The 16912-nt window shown below is 40.7% G+C and overlaps 1 protein-coding gene across 3 annotated transcripts in view; it reads right to left on the reverse strand.

The window, feature by feature from the left end:
- Positions 1–16912, reverse strand: part of WDR7 (WD repeat domain 7) — a 341751-nt gene that overhangs the window by 60196 nt on the left and 264643 nt on the right. For all 3 annotated transcript variants that reach the window (XM_070452478.1, XM_070452477.1, XM_070452479.1), the window contains one exon: positions 3778–3877. In XM_070452478.1, coding sequence (XP_070308579.1) covers positions 3778–3877 — 100 coding nt within the window. The remainder of the gene's footprint in view (positions 1–3777; positions 3878–16912) is intronic.

Here is a 16912-nt window from a genome sequence, read left to right on the forward strand (position 1 = left end):
GGTCTCACTGCTGTGCGTGGCTCTCTCTAGCTGCAGCGAGCGGGTTGCTCTCTAGCCGTGGTGCGTGGTCTCACTGCTGTGCGTGGCTCTCTCAAGCTGCAGCGAGCGGGTTGCTCTCTAGCCGTGGTGCGTGGTCTCACTGCTGTGCGTGGCTCTCTCAAGCTGCAGCGAGCGGGTTGCTCTCTAGCCGTGGTGCGTGGTCTCACTGCTGTGCGTGGCTCTCTCTAGCTGCAGCGAGCGGGTTGCTCTTTAGCCATGGTGCATGGTCTCACTGCTGTGGCTTCTCCTGCTGCAAAGCGGGCGGGTGTCAGTAGCTGTGGTGGCAGGCTTTGTTGCCACGCAGCACATGGATCTTCCCGGAGCAGGGACTGAACCCATGTCTCCTGTGTTGGCAGGTGGAGTCTTAGCCACTGGACCACCAGAGGCCCCTACGCTGCTTTAGATCACTTTTCAGTTGAATGAGTTAACTCTTCCTCCTCTAATTACCTAAGACAGAGGTCAGCCATTTTTTTCTGGAAAGGGCCACACAATGTTTCAGGCTTTGAGGACCATACACAGTCTTCGCTGGCTGCAGAAACCCAGTTCTACCACTGCAGTGTGACAGCAGCCACACGCGATCCTTAAACGAATGACGTGGCCGTGTCCCAGTAAAACTCTACTTACTCAAACAGGTGGCAGGCAGATTTGGGCAATAGCTTGCAAACTCAATATGAGTGAAATTCATATTCCAGACTGAATGCATATTTAGATGCAGCTTTGTATAATCGCCTGTACTAGATTGACAAGAAGAGGTCGTAAGAAAACTGATTTTAAAAAAGATAGACGTTAATGCCAAAAGGTGAGGGAAACAGACTGGACTTTCCAGGTCTGTCCCTTGCTAGCCCATCTCAGGACGACAGGGACCCTGAATGCTCTGTGCCCCTTCCCCCTTTCCTGTGCTCCCACTGGGCCCAAGGACACTGCCTCGCCTCTGGCATCCCGGACAGGCCACGGTGCGTCTCCCTGTAGTGGGGGCTCTCATTTAGGTGGCTGCCCCTTGTATTTCCACCTAACTGGAATCTACCCCTGGAGCCCAGCAAATTTACTAATTATCCCTTCTACGTCTTTTATGTCTTATCTTTTTTTTTTTTTATGTCATATCTTATGTCTTTGCTCAATGTTAGTAAAACTGTCCCCCTCTCTCTGTTCACTGATTTCAAAAGCTAATTCAAAAAATATTTTACTGCATTCCTAGTTCAAAATTGTAAGTCCTCTGATTCACCTCTAAAATATCATTTCTAAACACGCCAACCATACTCATGTATTCTGTTTCAACTGTTGACTCACTTATTTCAAACACTACAACACTAATACCATAAAGGAATTAAGAGAATCCCTTAAGAGCTCATTGTCACTGGATAAAACTGGTAACTGGCAAAAGCAGTTAAGATTGATTTTAGAGATTTAGCTTTGTTTTCATGCTCTGAAAGATGAGAGGAAAGGGTAACCCTCCCTTTCACACTGCATTGGAAGGTAAAGGTTATTCCATCGTACAACACTAATGACAACTGGGATATCAAAATCAAGAAGCTGAAGTAGAAAAATATCATAGGGACACTGAAATGTCAAAATGCAGTAAAATAAGGCACGAAAATAAAATGAAATATGTGTGACGTTACAGATTTCTGTTAAGAAAGAATGTCATTGATTGATGAGTGTTTCTCGTGTAATTTTACTAAAAAGAATAAGATATTCAAAGCATGCTTTTTGCATGGTCATTAAGATAGTCGCTGAGACCAGGCAGGAGGGAAAACTGTCAGGAAGTGTGTGCTCAGCACAGCCCGCGGCTTTCTCATCAGTTCTTTACTGTGGCTCCTCCTTCACTCCTCTGGGCGTTACGCCAATGCCTCGCTCTTCCCTCTGCTGGTGGCTATGGCACCTCTCTATGGTTTCCTCACTTTAATTTTAAAGAAGCTTGAAAAGATCACCTTGTTCAATTTTACTTTGTCTTCATCTTGTTGATGCTTGTGGCTTATTTCTCTCAAGCTGGCTAATAATAATATACAGTTGACCCTTGAACAACACGGGCTTGAACTGCGTGGGTCCACTCATACTTGGATTCCTAGTCCTTATGACACCTCTACACCATCCAGCATTGTCTGAATCCCCAGATCAGAACCAGGGATACGGAAGGTCAACTGTAAGCTACATGTGGGGCTTCCCTCCTGGCTCAGATGGTAAAGAATCTGCCTACAGTATAAGAGACCCGGGTTTGAATTCTGGGTTGAGAAGATTCCATGGAGAAGGGAACGATACCCACTCCAGTATTCTTGCCGGGAGAATTCCATGGACAGAGGAGCCTGGACAGATAATCCATGCGGTTGCAAAGAGTCGGACATGATTGACTACAACTACCAACGCACCACTGCATCACTAACCCTGGAGATATTTAACAACTGATTCTGAAAATGATGCTTGGAGACTCTGTCTCTCAAGAGGAAAACGTTATAGACAACGTGTAACTTGATTTTTAAAGCAAGTATTCAGAGTGATTTCATTGCTGAAAGTTAGAGCTCAGAGTAAAGCAATACAGTCACCAACGAGGAGTTAATGCCTTAAAAAAAAAATCACACGAAACTCAATGGTTACATCAGTGTGGCAAATGGTGCACACTCACAAGAAACGCACAATGGACACTCACGCATCAGGGCTCTGAGAAGGCCTGCATAAAGAAACGTGTTAAATCTGAACAATACCCACAAAACTTGCCTGACCCCTGAAACTTTTACCGCCAGTCTGTTACCACCTCTTAAAACTATTTCATGGAAAGCTGCCAGAGAAGCTTTTGGAGAACTAATAGTTTATTAAACTCAAGAGGCAATTTAAAATTTAGCTACAAGATGTATTTCTTCATATTCCTTTTGAAAATTCCTAATATAGTTGAATATATCAGTCTATTATGGTTGAATACAATTACTAATATGATTGAATACATCAGCATTGATAACTGCTACAGTGAAAGACAAGGGATGATGACTTGGAATTATTTATCAATGAACACTATAAACCTCAATCAGGACGGAGTCCACTAACTTTGTTTTTGCCATTAACCAACAGAGTGACTCTGGGATAAAGAGACTAATCACTTCGACGTCAAATGGGGCTAGACTTGCTCCATCTATGCAAGTGGCACATTTGGAGAACCAAGTGTTCAAGATCAAGACTCAGACGAACTTCTCATCAATAATAAAGCTGTATAAAAGCATAGGAAGTTATCAAAGCATAAAAAGGAATATATTATTTCAAATAGAGCCTTGGCTTCCTTCTTCCAGAACCACACCAAACGCCACTGTGATTTCTGCCTTCCTTGAACTGAGCAGGATACTGTCCTCAAATTGCTAAAGATCTCATTTTACTTAGAAAACGAATTTTCGTTTAGCCATTAATCATGATAATGTATCATCACATCCCCCCCCCCCGCCCCCACAAAACACATGATAAGAATAAGAAAATGAGGAAACTTGTTTAAAGGAAGAAAGATTTCTTGCAAAGGGCTTTGTGAGCAGCACCACCTTACTCAGGGCTCTGTGACGAGCAGGTCTGCGGCGGCCCTTCACTCCCGCTGAATAAAGACAGTAGGGCTCTATATTCTCTGAGTCCTTCATTAAACTATTGATCCCTTCAGCATTATCCATAATGTTCCCGCAGCTCAGCACGTCAGCTGGTGAAGTGCTGGCCTCTCACTCCTCTCAATAACCTGCGGACTTTATGGAGAGGAAGTCACAATGATTTATTTACCTGACATTTTCCAGTCCGAATGTCGTACAAGGCCACTGATCCGTGGCGCGCTCCAACGGCTATTCTGTGACTCCGCTCATAATAGCTGACCATGTAGAACCTGCATTGAACAGTTAAACAACAGTGAAAAGGAAAAAAACAGGTGAGATGATCCGCACGTCGAAGTGGATAGCAACACACTCTGAAGATTAAAGCTAGTTCCAACAAATACTGTTAAATAAGTATATCCATAATTAATAGATGGAGCTTTTCCAAAAACGTTTCATTGTGGTAATTCTTAAAATCAAATGAAAGAAAAATGATGCAGAATACCACTTAGGCCTGTTAATGATTATTTTCAATAGAAAACAACTTTATAATTACAAACATCCTTGACTTTTGAAATAAGAAGGGTCAAAAACAGAAAAGATTAAACATGAAAACAGTTTTGCTACAGTGACTATTATGCAAATATTTCTATTCGAACAGAAATAGAAAAGATGAAAAGGCTTATATATTCAATCTAATTATGTTTTCATGGTTTATTATGGTATTAAGGAATGAAAATTATTTTTTAGCAGAACAATAATAAAAATACAGCATATTAAACACGTTATGCTTAAATGTTCATATCAGTAATTTTAAATAAAATTAGAAAGTTATTCACCAAAAAAAGTTATCTGGCAAATTTTCTAGAGTTTCCACATTTATCAGTTTATCCAAATGATAACTGTGCCTATTGGTAACATAAATAAGCATATTGGGTGATTTGGCATTACATGAAAATACGATTTAGGGAGGATGCTTTGAAGGTTGTAAAAGGTTGATTTACTTTTATTTGTTTATTTTTCTGGATTAATTTTCATGACTTGATTAAGTATTTGAATTCCTGATCTTTGCTTTGTCATGATTTAATAGCCATATGGCTAGAGCCTGGGAAGGCAAGAATAAAAATTATTAAAAGTGTAAATAAGGTATGCTTTGATGTCCCCAAAGAGTTTCAAATATGCCTTCCCATTATCCAGTCCTACTGTCTCAGTGAGAGTTACCCAGATAAATTAGTGGCCTACTCGCAATATTTCTGAGGACATTACATCAATTTTACTATATATTTCTTTCCTTTTTTCTCTTTGCTTCTCTGCTACCAAATTAAATTTTCTGTTATTTTTTTAAAACATAGGAGGGAAAAACAAAAAAACATAGGAGGGGAGAGGAAAAACAGATGACGGAAAAGAAGTAGCATGTCTCTAATTCTTTCTTGAGATTGATACAGAGTTAAACAAACAAACAAACGAACTAGTGGGGCACTGGGCTCCATTTCTGAAATTCTGGTAAGAGGCTGAGAGAAAGGAGAGGGGAGATATCTGTGAGCATTTAGAAACCAGGGACAGTCTGACGAAGCCATGTTTGGCATTGTCAGACTTTATGACTTTCATACACATTTTATAAATCTGGAAAACAGGCCATTAAGTGTTTAAATTTTTTGTTTGATACTTATTCAGCAGTACTTCTGTCCGATCTCTAAGCCCCAGCCAGGAGGGCAACTTTTTTCCTTTTTAGTGGGAGATAAAGGCTTCATTTCCAGTCATGTGAAAGACACTACTCTAGGATGTCCTGTGGGGCTGGGCTGGTACGGGAGGTTCTCTCGTGCATTCAGGCGTGAGGGAAGGAAGAGGACTAGACTCTTGACGTGTGTGGCTTCCCCCTACTGAGTGGTGAATAAAACCTTTCTTTAAAAATCTTTCTTGTCTAAAGCATTCTACTACTGTCCCTACATAGAGAAGGTAAGAACCAACAATTAGCATTCAAAATTTAAGGTTTCCACACTAAAAAAGAAAAGATATTTAGAAGAGCTTTAAAATGTTTACTATTTTATTATTCAATAATTACTGTGGTCTAAGAAGGAGCATCACTATGTATCTATATGTATGCCTATATCTACACCACATCTAAACATACCTAAGCCCACACAATTTAAATCCTATTAGAGTAACACAGAATATAATATTTAACAAATGTTTTAACAAATATCTATTCTGTGCAGGTTAACAGCCACAGGAAAATAACATTTCCAGAGGTATTTTGTTATCTGTTATTGAACTTTGCACAGATGTAAGAGTTGTATTGTCCCAATACTTCTGTGAAACGTAAATATAACTGCCCTTCAAAATAATCCTCTTGAAAACAAGCCTTTGGTAAAATACATTTATGTTGACAAAATTTTACTTAGTTAAACCTGAATCTAAAAAGTTTTTTTTTATTACATTGACCATTTTCTATGCTCTGGGTATCAACCTCATCTTTCTATATCACCTACAGACACCATTATTTATGGGAGAAAAAAAGACCAAATCTATTCTTGGTATCAAATCTTTAGTCTGCCTGAAAGGACCATATATTACAGGTCTGCATTTTTCATTCTTTGCAATTTACTGCCAGACTAATACTCCTAAGATATCTGAAGGAATTCTGGACAGTGGAGGTCTCATGGCATGTTTTTAATCTTTGGGTTTCTTGTTAAACTTTCTCTTTCTTTAACAGTCTCTCTTTTAACAGAAGAAATCCAAGGTACGTGTGCATTCACTTCCCAAGTACTCACTCTGGGGACTGGCTGCATGACTGTCTCTCTGCTGAGGGCTTCCAGCGCCCACCTTGCCCCGAGACTAGTCTCCTCCTGGAACCAGTTCTCCAATGTAATGTTGCAAAATGTGTTTCTTGCTGGGGCTAGGGTGGTCATCATGCAAAAGTTTAAAGTTCCTAATCTCCATGCTTTCATCACTGTCCACGCACATCCAGAGTGGTCCTTTTCAGCCATAAATCAAATAACCTCTCTAGAACGTTCACAACCCTCCTTCAAGACCCTGCGTCATCCGGCCCTAACACCTCTCAGACTTTATTTCTTCTTGTCTTTGCTTGGTCTACTCTGGCCATACTGATCTTATACTTTCATGATTATGCCAGGAGTATATCCATTTCGGAGCTTAACACTTGCTGCTCCTTCTGCTTGAAAACCTCATCCTCCCCGGGTGCGTGCCCTTGCTTCACTCAGGTCTCTGCTCCAGGGCTGCCTGGGTAAGGAAGGCCTTTAAGCACCACCTGTCTTATTTAATACAGCAGCTGTTCTCCACTCTTCAGTCCAGGACCCTAGTTTTTCTTTACTGTACTTGTCATCTGTTTGAGATTATACAATAATTCTTTGCTTACCATTTCTCACCATCAGAGACTTTATCTTTTGTTGAACGTATACATACATAACCAGCGTCCAAACAACCTATTGAACAGGGTCCTACATTAACCTATGTATTGCAGGATACAGCAGTACATAGGTTAATGCCGTAAGAGGTCCAAAACACTATGCTTATCCTTCAGTGACTAGTATATAAACTAGGCTAAAAATGTCAGCTTTTAAGACTAATGAATACTGTCTAATGTCTAAAATAATAACCAGTATAAAACAACAAAGGAAATAAAAACTGTCTAAGTTAGGCAGAAATCGTGAATCAGAAAGCACCTCCCCTGACCTTTCTAAAAACTGTATTTTCCATTGAACAAACAACTGGAGATTTACAAGAAGTTATATGTAAAGACTCTTGAAGTTTGAGTACATTATCATGAGTTTAACAAGTGCATAATGGAAATTATTTCATTATGTTTCAGGGAACTAGAAGAGATTATTTGGTCTGAAACTTAAGGCAAATATAGTCTAAATACTGATATATACACTACAGTATATGTATTTGGTATACGTGGTCTGAGAATAAAAATTATTCTAAGAATCAGCCAGATATTTATATAGGCACATATAAATTTCATTGAATATAGTATTATCACACAAAACATAATTAAAAGAAATAATCACTTATTGGTCATCAGAAGCTACCAGAATAAGTTATTCTATTTCTCCAAAGCGTATTTGTGACATCAACCCCTCAGGAGCCACTGACAACAGGATGCCACCCCCTCACAATGGGGTGGTTTACGATGCGAAATAAATATGTGAGTTTGGTCCACTCTGGGGCAGGATCCTGGAGCAAATCATGCTGCCTAAGAGTTTGCCAAGCACCCAATGCCTGAGTCTAAGTAACTTTGGTACCCTTTACTTACAGTCTCCCTTGATGACCTTTATACTTTTTATTAAAAATGGTCCTCAAATAGGGATTATATGTATACCTATGGCTGATTCATGTTAAGGTTTGACACAGAACATCAAAATTCTGTAAAGCAATTATCCTTCAATAAAAAACAAATTAATTTTTTAAAAAATGGTCCTCAAATAAGAGAAGTTTGTGTGATACTTCAAAAAAAAGAGGGGCGGGGGGAGAAAACATGTAACTCTCAGCAGAGGATTTAGGAGGAAGACAGAAGCCTATAATATCACTTTCTTAACCATGACTCTGGTAATGTGGCATCATGATCTCAGGATGTTAATATTGTATATAGTGTCCGTGAGCATTAAAATGCAACAAGGAACACTCTTCAGTAATGCAAAGTGAATCTCCAGCTAAAATGAACCCATCTAAAAATCTAAGGATGTAAGAAGTAGAATGTATGGGCTATAAATATGACTTACAACTATTGACAGTCACTAACTACCACTGAGGACAAACCGTGTATCAGGCACTGTGCTGAGAATTTGTATCCGTATTTCCAGGAGTAGCTGAGGTATTAGGAGTGATTCTTATCTAGCTGCTTTTACAAATTCTTGATGTTGATTGAAAATGATCCCCAAACTTTAAACTCTTAGTCTAAAAAGTATTAAGGCAGTACGTAATTGTAAAGAACCACCACTAATATGTATGTAGCAAAAGGTAAGTCTTTCCACTCATGCCTCCTCCTTCACCAGGGGTTAATCGCTGTTAACAATTTGGTGTCCATTCTCAGCTTTGCCTAATTTTTATTACAAAAGTGGTGTCATATTACACCTATTATTCTGCAACTTTCTTTTTCTTCCTTTAGTAGTTCATAGAGCATCCTCCCACATACATGAATCCATGTGATCCTTTCTCACACCTGCATTATACTCCTGTGATTTATACTCCATTATTGAAATAGTCCCTTTCTGACATTTAAGTTATACACATATCCTTGTATACATAGGTGAATATTTTTGAAGGAAAGGTTCCCCAAAGCGTGATTCTAGATTAAAGCATACACACACATTGCACCTTTTGATGTGAGTGCATGCATGCGTGCTCAGTCACTCAGTTGTGTCTGGCTCTTTGCAACCCCATGGACTTGGGCCCGCCAGGCCTCTCTGTCCATGGAATCTTCCAGGCAAGCATACTGGAGTGGGTTGCCATTTCCTACTCCAGGGGATCTCTCTGACCCAGCGATCAGACCCACGTCTCCTGCATTGGCAGGAAGCTTCTTTACCATTGTGCCACCTGTGAAGTGAAAGTCACTCAGTCGTGTCTGACTCTTTGCGACCCCATGGACTGTAGCCCGCCAGGCCCCTCTGTCCATAGAACTCTCTAGGCAAGAATACTGGAGCGGGTAGCCATTCCCTTCTTTAGGCAATGCCAAATTATCTTCAGTTCCCCACTCGATATGATCAAATTTTCTACATTTTTGCCAATATGAGGGAAAAAAATGCTGTCACATTTTCATTTTAACTTGCATGAAATAACTTCTTAGATTTGTTCATCTGATTGCATTCTACAGGATATGCATGCAGATTTTTTAATTAATGAAAACAAAAGTTATTTAAAATGTAATTAATACACCATCCCTTTATCCATCACGTATACTAGATGATGGAGACGGCAATGGCACCCCACTCCAGTACTCTTGCCTGGAAAATTCCATGGATGGAGGAGCCTGGTAGGCTGCAGTCCATTGGGTCTCTAAGAGTCAGACATGACTGAGCAACTTCACTTTCACTTTTCACTCTCATGCATTGGAGAAGGCAGTGGCAACCACTCCAGTGTTCTTGCCTTGAGAATCCCAGGGATGGGGGAGCCTGGTGGGCTGCCGTCTATGGGGTCGCACAGGGTCGGACATGACTGAAGTGACTTAGCAGCAGCCGCAGACTAGATGAGGAGAGAGACTCCTCAGTATCCATGATGTGCTCCCAATAGCCCAGGGTCAAGACCTGACCCCTAAACACAAGCAAAGCTATGAATGCAGGAGAGAATGGCCAGCTTTCTGTAGTGGAGCAACATACAGGTCAGTATGACCACAGAAGGTATCAGTGATAACACCTTGGTGGCCTGGACAAAATGGCAAAGAGCTCTTGTAAGGACGCCATGTGAGGAGCTCAGGACTTGATTCTCGGAGCATCGGTCAATAACCCTCAGGGATGTCAGAGCTGCAACCAAGGGGGGCACTTTGCACAGGAGGAAGCTCCTTCCGGACATCTTCGCACCCTCCCCCCAGAACTCTGGGTCTCCATGCCGCTAACACGTTTGGACAATTCAGAGACACAAAAGTAGCTTTGATGAAGGCATCAGCTCAAGGAGAGCTGTGCTAGTTTGGTGGGGTGGGGGGTGTGAACAGTGGAGGATGAGGGAATGTTCTCTAGAAGCACTTCATTCCCCGAGTGACAGGCGCCAGTTCAAAGGACAGGATGGAACCTTCATTCTGAGATGGTAACTGACAACTAGAAAGTTCCGTCTGAGAGTCATGACTTCCACTCAGCATCTCACACACTGTAAACCCTCAATGAAGTGAAAGTTGCACAGTCATGTCCGACTCTTTGCAACCCCTTGGGCTATACAGCCCATGGAATTCTCCAGGCCAGAATACTGGAGTGGGTAGCCTATCCCTTCTCCAGCGGATCTGCCCGACCCGGGGATCAAACAGGGTTCTCCTGCGTTGCAGGTGGATTCTTTACCAACTGAGCTACCAGGGAAGCCCAAATCTTCAACAGATGTTTCCTAAACAACACCACTAAGTATTTAATAGGTGAACTACTTCCCTTCTGAAAAAACTGGCTAGAGGCACGCTGCAGCTGGGGTTTTAGAAGGACAACTTGAAAACAGGGTTTCTGCAAGTAAAAATGACATGCCCGTTGAGGTGTATTGTAAATGATGGCTAAGACACTTCTCTTATTACATGACTCATCCACTTACTAATTTGTGACCTTGAGCAACTTAGTTAACTTATCTATGACTCAGCTTTCTCATCTGTAAAATGGGAACAATAATAGTACCTGATATGATTATCATGAAGACTGAATTAGTTACTACATGTAAAGTACTTAGAAGTGTTCCTGGCATATAAAAAGTACTTTCTGTAGTAAGTACACACTAATAGCTACCATAATTATCATCATCATCACCATTTGCATCTCTGAATATATGCCACAGAAAGGATATAAAAGGTGCAGTTATTTTGCTATTTTCCTAGGGCAAAGAAGTGCTAATAATATGTTAATAAATAAGGGAAATGAGTTTCCCAAATATCATAAACTTGTTTGTTTCTTAAACACTTATGATTTTCAGACATAATCTGATAACAGCATATTATGTCAGTTTCAGCTTCAAGTTAGGACGACTTTGGTTTGAAACTCTTCTCTATAATCATTTCAAGCAGTCGGAAAATTTAATGTTCTTTCTGTTAGACAGTGAAATGGAATACTTCTGGAAGCTTTAGAGATTTTTTTTTTCATCAAGAACTTTAACACTGAAAGACAGTCGCCTGCTGGGGCGTTTTCAGGAGTAGGGACACGGACTGAAATGGTTTTACAAGGATTTCTACTCATGTGAGTATAGGATAGACATCTATATTATAAAGGGTATCCTATAAAACTGAAACAGATTTGAGAATTTTACTGGAAGTTAGGATAGAAGCTTTGCTACATCCTGTTATTATTAATACCATCGAAATAAACACAGACCACAGATTTGGAGTTTTTTTAAAAATGAGCTCATGGACTGTTCTCAGGTAGACAGTGTTCACTTTCTTAACCGGATTTTAAGTGTCCATTTAGGGTGCACAGAGCTGATTCAGCTTTTCACCTGAAGAGCAGAATCAATCAGTCTGTCTACATAGTAACAAAGTTTAAGAAAAGGTAAACTATGTCTGAAAATACAGACTTTTAACTCTTCTGTCTGGATTTTTTTTTTCCCCATCCAGTTCAAAAGTTTAAACACTTTACTCTGAATTTTCTTGTATCTTATCTATGTTATAGCTTTAATGCCGTCCCAATGATTTTTTAATTTGAATTATTCTAATACATATATCCAATTTAAAGGAATACACACTCATTGTAAAAAAGAAACCCAGAGTACAGAAAAATAAACAACTAAGAAAGTTATCCTTGGGGCTTCCCTGGTGGTCCAGTGGTTAAGAAACCGCCTGCTGGTGCAGGGAACTTGGGTTCAATCCCTGCTCCAGAAACTAAGATCTTGCGTGTCTCGGGGCGACTAAGCTCGTGTGCCACAGCTGCTGAAACCTGGGTGCATGGGGTCCACGCTCCACAACCAGAGAGGCCACCGCAGAGAAACCAGGGCACCACGACTGGCGAGGCGCCTCTGCTCGCTGCAACTAGAGAGCCCAAGAGCAGCGATGGAGACCCAGTGCAGCCAGACATAAACAGATTAACCAGTGAAAAAAAAAGGAAAGCTATCTTTTACCACAACCCCCTCCACCACCCCAGGTAACCATGAGAAAACCTCTGGGGTGTGTCTTTTCCAACTTTTTCCCTCCACTTGTTTACATGCAAGTACATGCCTGGATATCAATCTTTACATATAGTTTTCTTCTTTTAGAATGATTTTACATACTTTTCTGAAACTCTGCTAGTTTCTCTTTAAATTTATCTTTTGCTGACATCTTTCCATCCACAGCCGAAATGGACTGCCCTCAAACTTTTTAATGCCTGTATGGTAGGCTGCTAGGCCAGCATATTTCAATGGAAGAAACTGTTGGTAAGTAATAATGATATGTAGAGGACACAAGTGAAGAAAAGTGTTCTAATATAAAGTATATTTTCTATGTAATAGCACACTAAGAGGCCAGTTGAGAGATAATCAGTTAAGTGAATTATCCATTTACAATAAATTAGAGAAATTTATACCCAGTGCTATTTAAAGTTAGTTTCCTCCCTACTCCTACTGCTGTCTTTTTAATACCCACTAAGAAGCCCAAGTAGTTGAGCCGCTAACTATATTGCTCGGGTCTATGAGGAGCATTTCTTCATTCTTGACTCTAAATACACAGTGGAAAAGAATACATGCTATAATTTCTGCAAAGGGATCATTGATTTATCGGTCAGATTTGACAATCATGTTTAATACATTTCATTCAGTGACAGCCAATTTGCATATGGAAATACCTTCGAGTTTGGAGTCAGAAGGATTTCTCTGCCTGATAAACATGTACTCATCCTTCTGTTTTTCTCTTTTTCTTTTTATATTTTTTATTTTATTTTTATTTTTTTACTTAAATTTTTTTAATTGGAGTATAGCTGACATACAACACTGTGTGAGTTTCAGGTGTGCAGAGAAGTGAACCAGTTACACATACACATCTATCCACTCCTCTGAGATTCTTTCCTCACATGGGTCATTGCAGCTGAGACATCACCAGCCTTCCTCTCAACTCCTGTGCTGACAGACAGGCCCCTGCTGTGTGCTCCTCCATCACAGCATCTGGGAGCCTCTCAGTGTCATGGATACCTTCTCCGTGATTCACCACCCTGGGGGCGGGGACAGCACCTGACTGACAGGCTGGAGCTGGGCTGCCCACTGCGGCCCAGCCCAGGACAGCGCGCAGAGATGGAAATGAGTGCGGCTTTACTCAAGGAACAGAAAGAAGACTTACGTGCCCTGAGCATAGTGAATGGAGACTGGGACTTGAGGCGCGCAGGTCTGACACATATAATAGGATATCATCTATAACATGGGCCCTAATGATAGGCAGATTTGCCACCAAGTAATATCTGTCTTGGGCTTCCCCTGAGGCCCAGCTGGTAAAGAATCCACCTGCAATGCAGGAGACCTGGGTTCCATCCCTGGGTTGGGAAGATCCCCTGGAGAAGGGAAAGGCTCCCCACTCCAGTATTCTGACCTGGAGGATTCCATGGACTGTATAGTCCACGGGGTCGCAAAGAGTCAGACACAACTGAGCGACTTTCACTTTCACTTTCATTACGTATCATGGTGCTTTGGGTAACACCAAACATCTAGGATTCTTCAAGGTGGCCCCCTTCTGGGACCAACAGCACTGGAATTCAAGGAGAGCCAAGAATCCCTAGAAAAGTGAAGGGTCCTTTAAAGTAAGTGGAATAAATTTCAGGATTGATACTGAGCCTCAGAAAAACTCATCCCAGGTCTTCCTGAGATCCACCTTACCTTCTCCCCAAATACTGTATCCTAGGAAAGGTTATGACTTCAGGATACACAGGGTGCAGAAAATTCTATTAAGAGTTTTAAGAAGGAAGAAGTAAGTTTCACATTTTGGTGCAACAAAATGTTCCACTCCGAGGTTCTTCACCAAGTAGGGTCTGCAAATGCCTTGGGGACTTTATGTTCCTACTAGGAAGTTTGTGAGATCAAAACTACTTTTATAAAACTCCTGAGGCATCAACGAGCTTTTTGCTGTATTGAACTGGCACTGATGGTACACAGTGATGGGTAAACTGTGGATTCTTTGGCCCCGATCAAGGCAGTGGCACCAGATTCTACTAGTCATCACAATGCCCTTCACTGCCATGGTAGTAAATAAAACAACGAAGTGTTTTCACTTAAGAATATCCTTAATGAAGCTGTTTTTACAGCTTAATTTTATTTAAATTTTGACCCTTGAGTACATGTTGCTTGACTATTCAGTGTGACAGAATGGGAAGTATATATAAAGTATTTCTAACATCGACTGAAATATGACTGGTGTCTCAGGGGAAAACAGTTGGAAGACTGAGGTGTAAGCTAAACTAGCTGTTTTTTTCAATTTCACTGAAAGTATCACTGAGAGAGAAACTATAATTATTTGGACTTGGGTATTTGCCAGACGTTTTCTGGAAAATGAACTGTTTTTTGTCCTGTCCAGGAAAACAAGAGCCAGAATTTGTTGCCAATGATAAAATTCAAGCTTTCAAGTAAAAATTAGAGTTTTGCAAAATGGTATCTGGCTTTCCAATACTGACTTTTTTTTTTAAAAAATGAGATCAGCAGTGATAATAGCAAAAATGAGTTTTTGATATTGTGGATTGTAATGTGACAGTATATGGAGAATTTACAAATAATTCAGTAACCAAGATCTTCCAAAGACAAGGGCATAATGTTATAAAGTCACGCATGGTGAAAGACCCACTCAAAAAAACCACTCAAAGACCCATCCAATGTACTGAAGGTAACAGTATGAAAAATTTGTTAAAATTACAGATTCCTCATTGCAGCTAATCTTTAAAAAATGACCACCTGTTGAGTTTTGATGAACTACTAAAAAATGTGCAAAATTATTTTAAAAGGCTATTGAAATATGACTCTCTTTTTAAACTAAGTATCTATTTGAGGCCAGATTTTCACTATAAACTTTAAATGAAACAATATACAGCAACAGATTAAAGACATGTGTGGATATAAAAATCCACCTGCCTCATATTAAGCCAGACATTAGAGAAATCTGCCAAAATGTTAAACAATGCTTCATCTGTCAGGTTTTTTGTTTGTTTGTTTGTTTTGGCAAGTAGTTATTTTTCATAAAAGTAAGTTTTTACATCAACATGAATTGAGCTATTATTAAATACACCAATAAATATTTTTTAAATATCCAAGTTTTCATTTCTAATATATTAGAACTCCATAGATACAACTTTCATAAATAAAAAATTCTTTGGGATCTTCAATTTTGAAGGGGTTCTGAGACCAAAAGTTTGAGAACCACTACACTCAAGACTGAAAATACACTTGGCAATCGAAAAGTTGTAACTGGGGGAGACAGAGAGAGGATAACAAACAGCGGGGATGAAGAGCAGACGACAGCAGCTTCACAGGACGTGAGAGCTGACAAAGTGGACAGAGCGCAGACTCCTTCCTGGAGGAGGAGAGACGAGAGTCTGGGCAGCGGAGAGGGGGGCCGCGGAGTGGAAGACGGGTTTCAAATAAGAGACAAGAGTGCGTGTGTTCAGACCGAGGAAGAGATGTCGAGGATAAAAGAGAGAGGATGGGGAAGGAAGGATGCAGCCAGGAGGAGGCCTGGGCCTGGACCACAGCGACAGCCATCTCGTCCTCTGCTGAGATGCCGGACTCCGTGCCACGTGATGCATGAGCAGCTGGCGCACATCCGCCCGCGTAGGGTACACAGCCGGTGTGGGATCCTTTCAGCTGAATGGGCCCGCACTTTCACCCGATCCTTGGCTCAGGAAAGGGCTGACTATATACTACTGACACTGTGGAAAGATAGATGACCAGGGAGAACCGACTGTATAGCACAGGCAACTCACTCAGTGCTCGGTGGGGACGCAAAGGGGAAGAAAATCCAAAAAAAGAGGGGACGTTGTGTATACGTGTGGGCTTCCCAGGTGGCGCTCGCGACGAAGTACCCGTCTGCCATCGCAGGAGATGCGGATTCTATCCCGGGCTGGGGAAGATCCCCTGGAGGAAGGGCATGGCAACCCACTCCAGTATTCTTGCCCAGAGAATCCCAAGGAGAGAGGAACTTGGTGGGCTACAGTTCATAGGGTCGCAAAGAGTTGGACACGACTGAGGCAACTTAGCACGCACACATGAATGTGTAACTGATACGATATTATAAAGCAACTATATTCCAATAATTATTTTTTAAAGCATGCTCTTCAGTTTGTCCCTTTGTCAAATGAAGGCTAGAAATAGGTGATTTATAATGTGAAGTCCACTGCAGAGTCCAAATTCTACAAGTTGTATTTCTATAAAAATAATGCAACAAGGTCATCGTTTAAGTGAAATAACTGGTGCCATTTATTATGACAAAATTAAGGACAAAACACATGAAGTAGCATAGCTGGTATCATTATTCAACTACAGTTATTGAGGGCCTATATTGAGAGTTCAAATTTTCTAAACTACAAATAGGGACAGAGTTCAAAAGGGACTCCTTTTGAATCTGTGAATTTATTTAGTAAGTTTTTGAAAGGAACAAAAATTCTCAGTCTTAGTTATACATTAAATAAATTTCCTTCACTGAAAAGAATAAAAATGCATGGAATAGGATCTATGTGGGAATTCTGGGGTATATT

The sequence above is a fragment of the Odocoileus virginianus genome, chromosome 22 (genome assembly GCF_023699985.2).
Source record: "Odocoileus virginianus isolate 20LAN1187 ecotype Illinois chromosome 22, Ovbor_1.2, whole genome shotgun sequence".
Taxonomy (NCBI): Eukaryota; Metazoa; Chordata; class Mammalia; order Artiodactyla; family Cervidae; genus Odocoileus; species Odocoileus virginianus.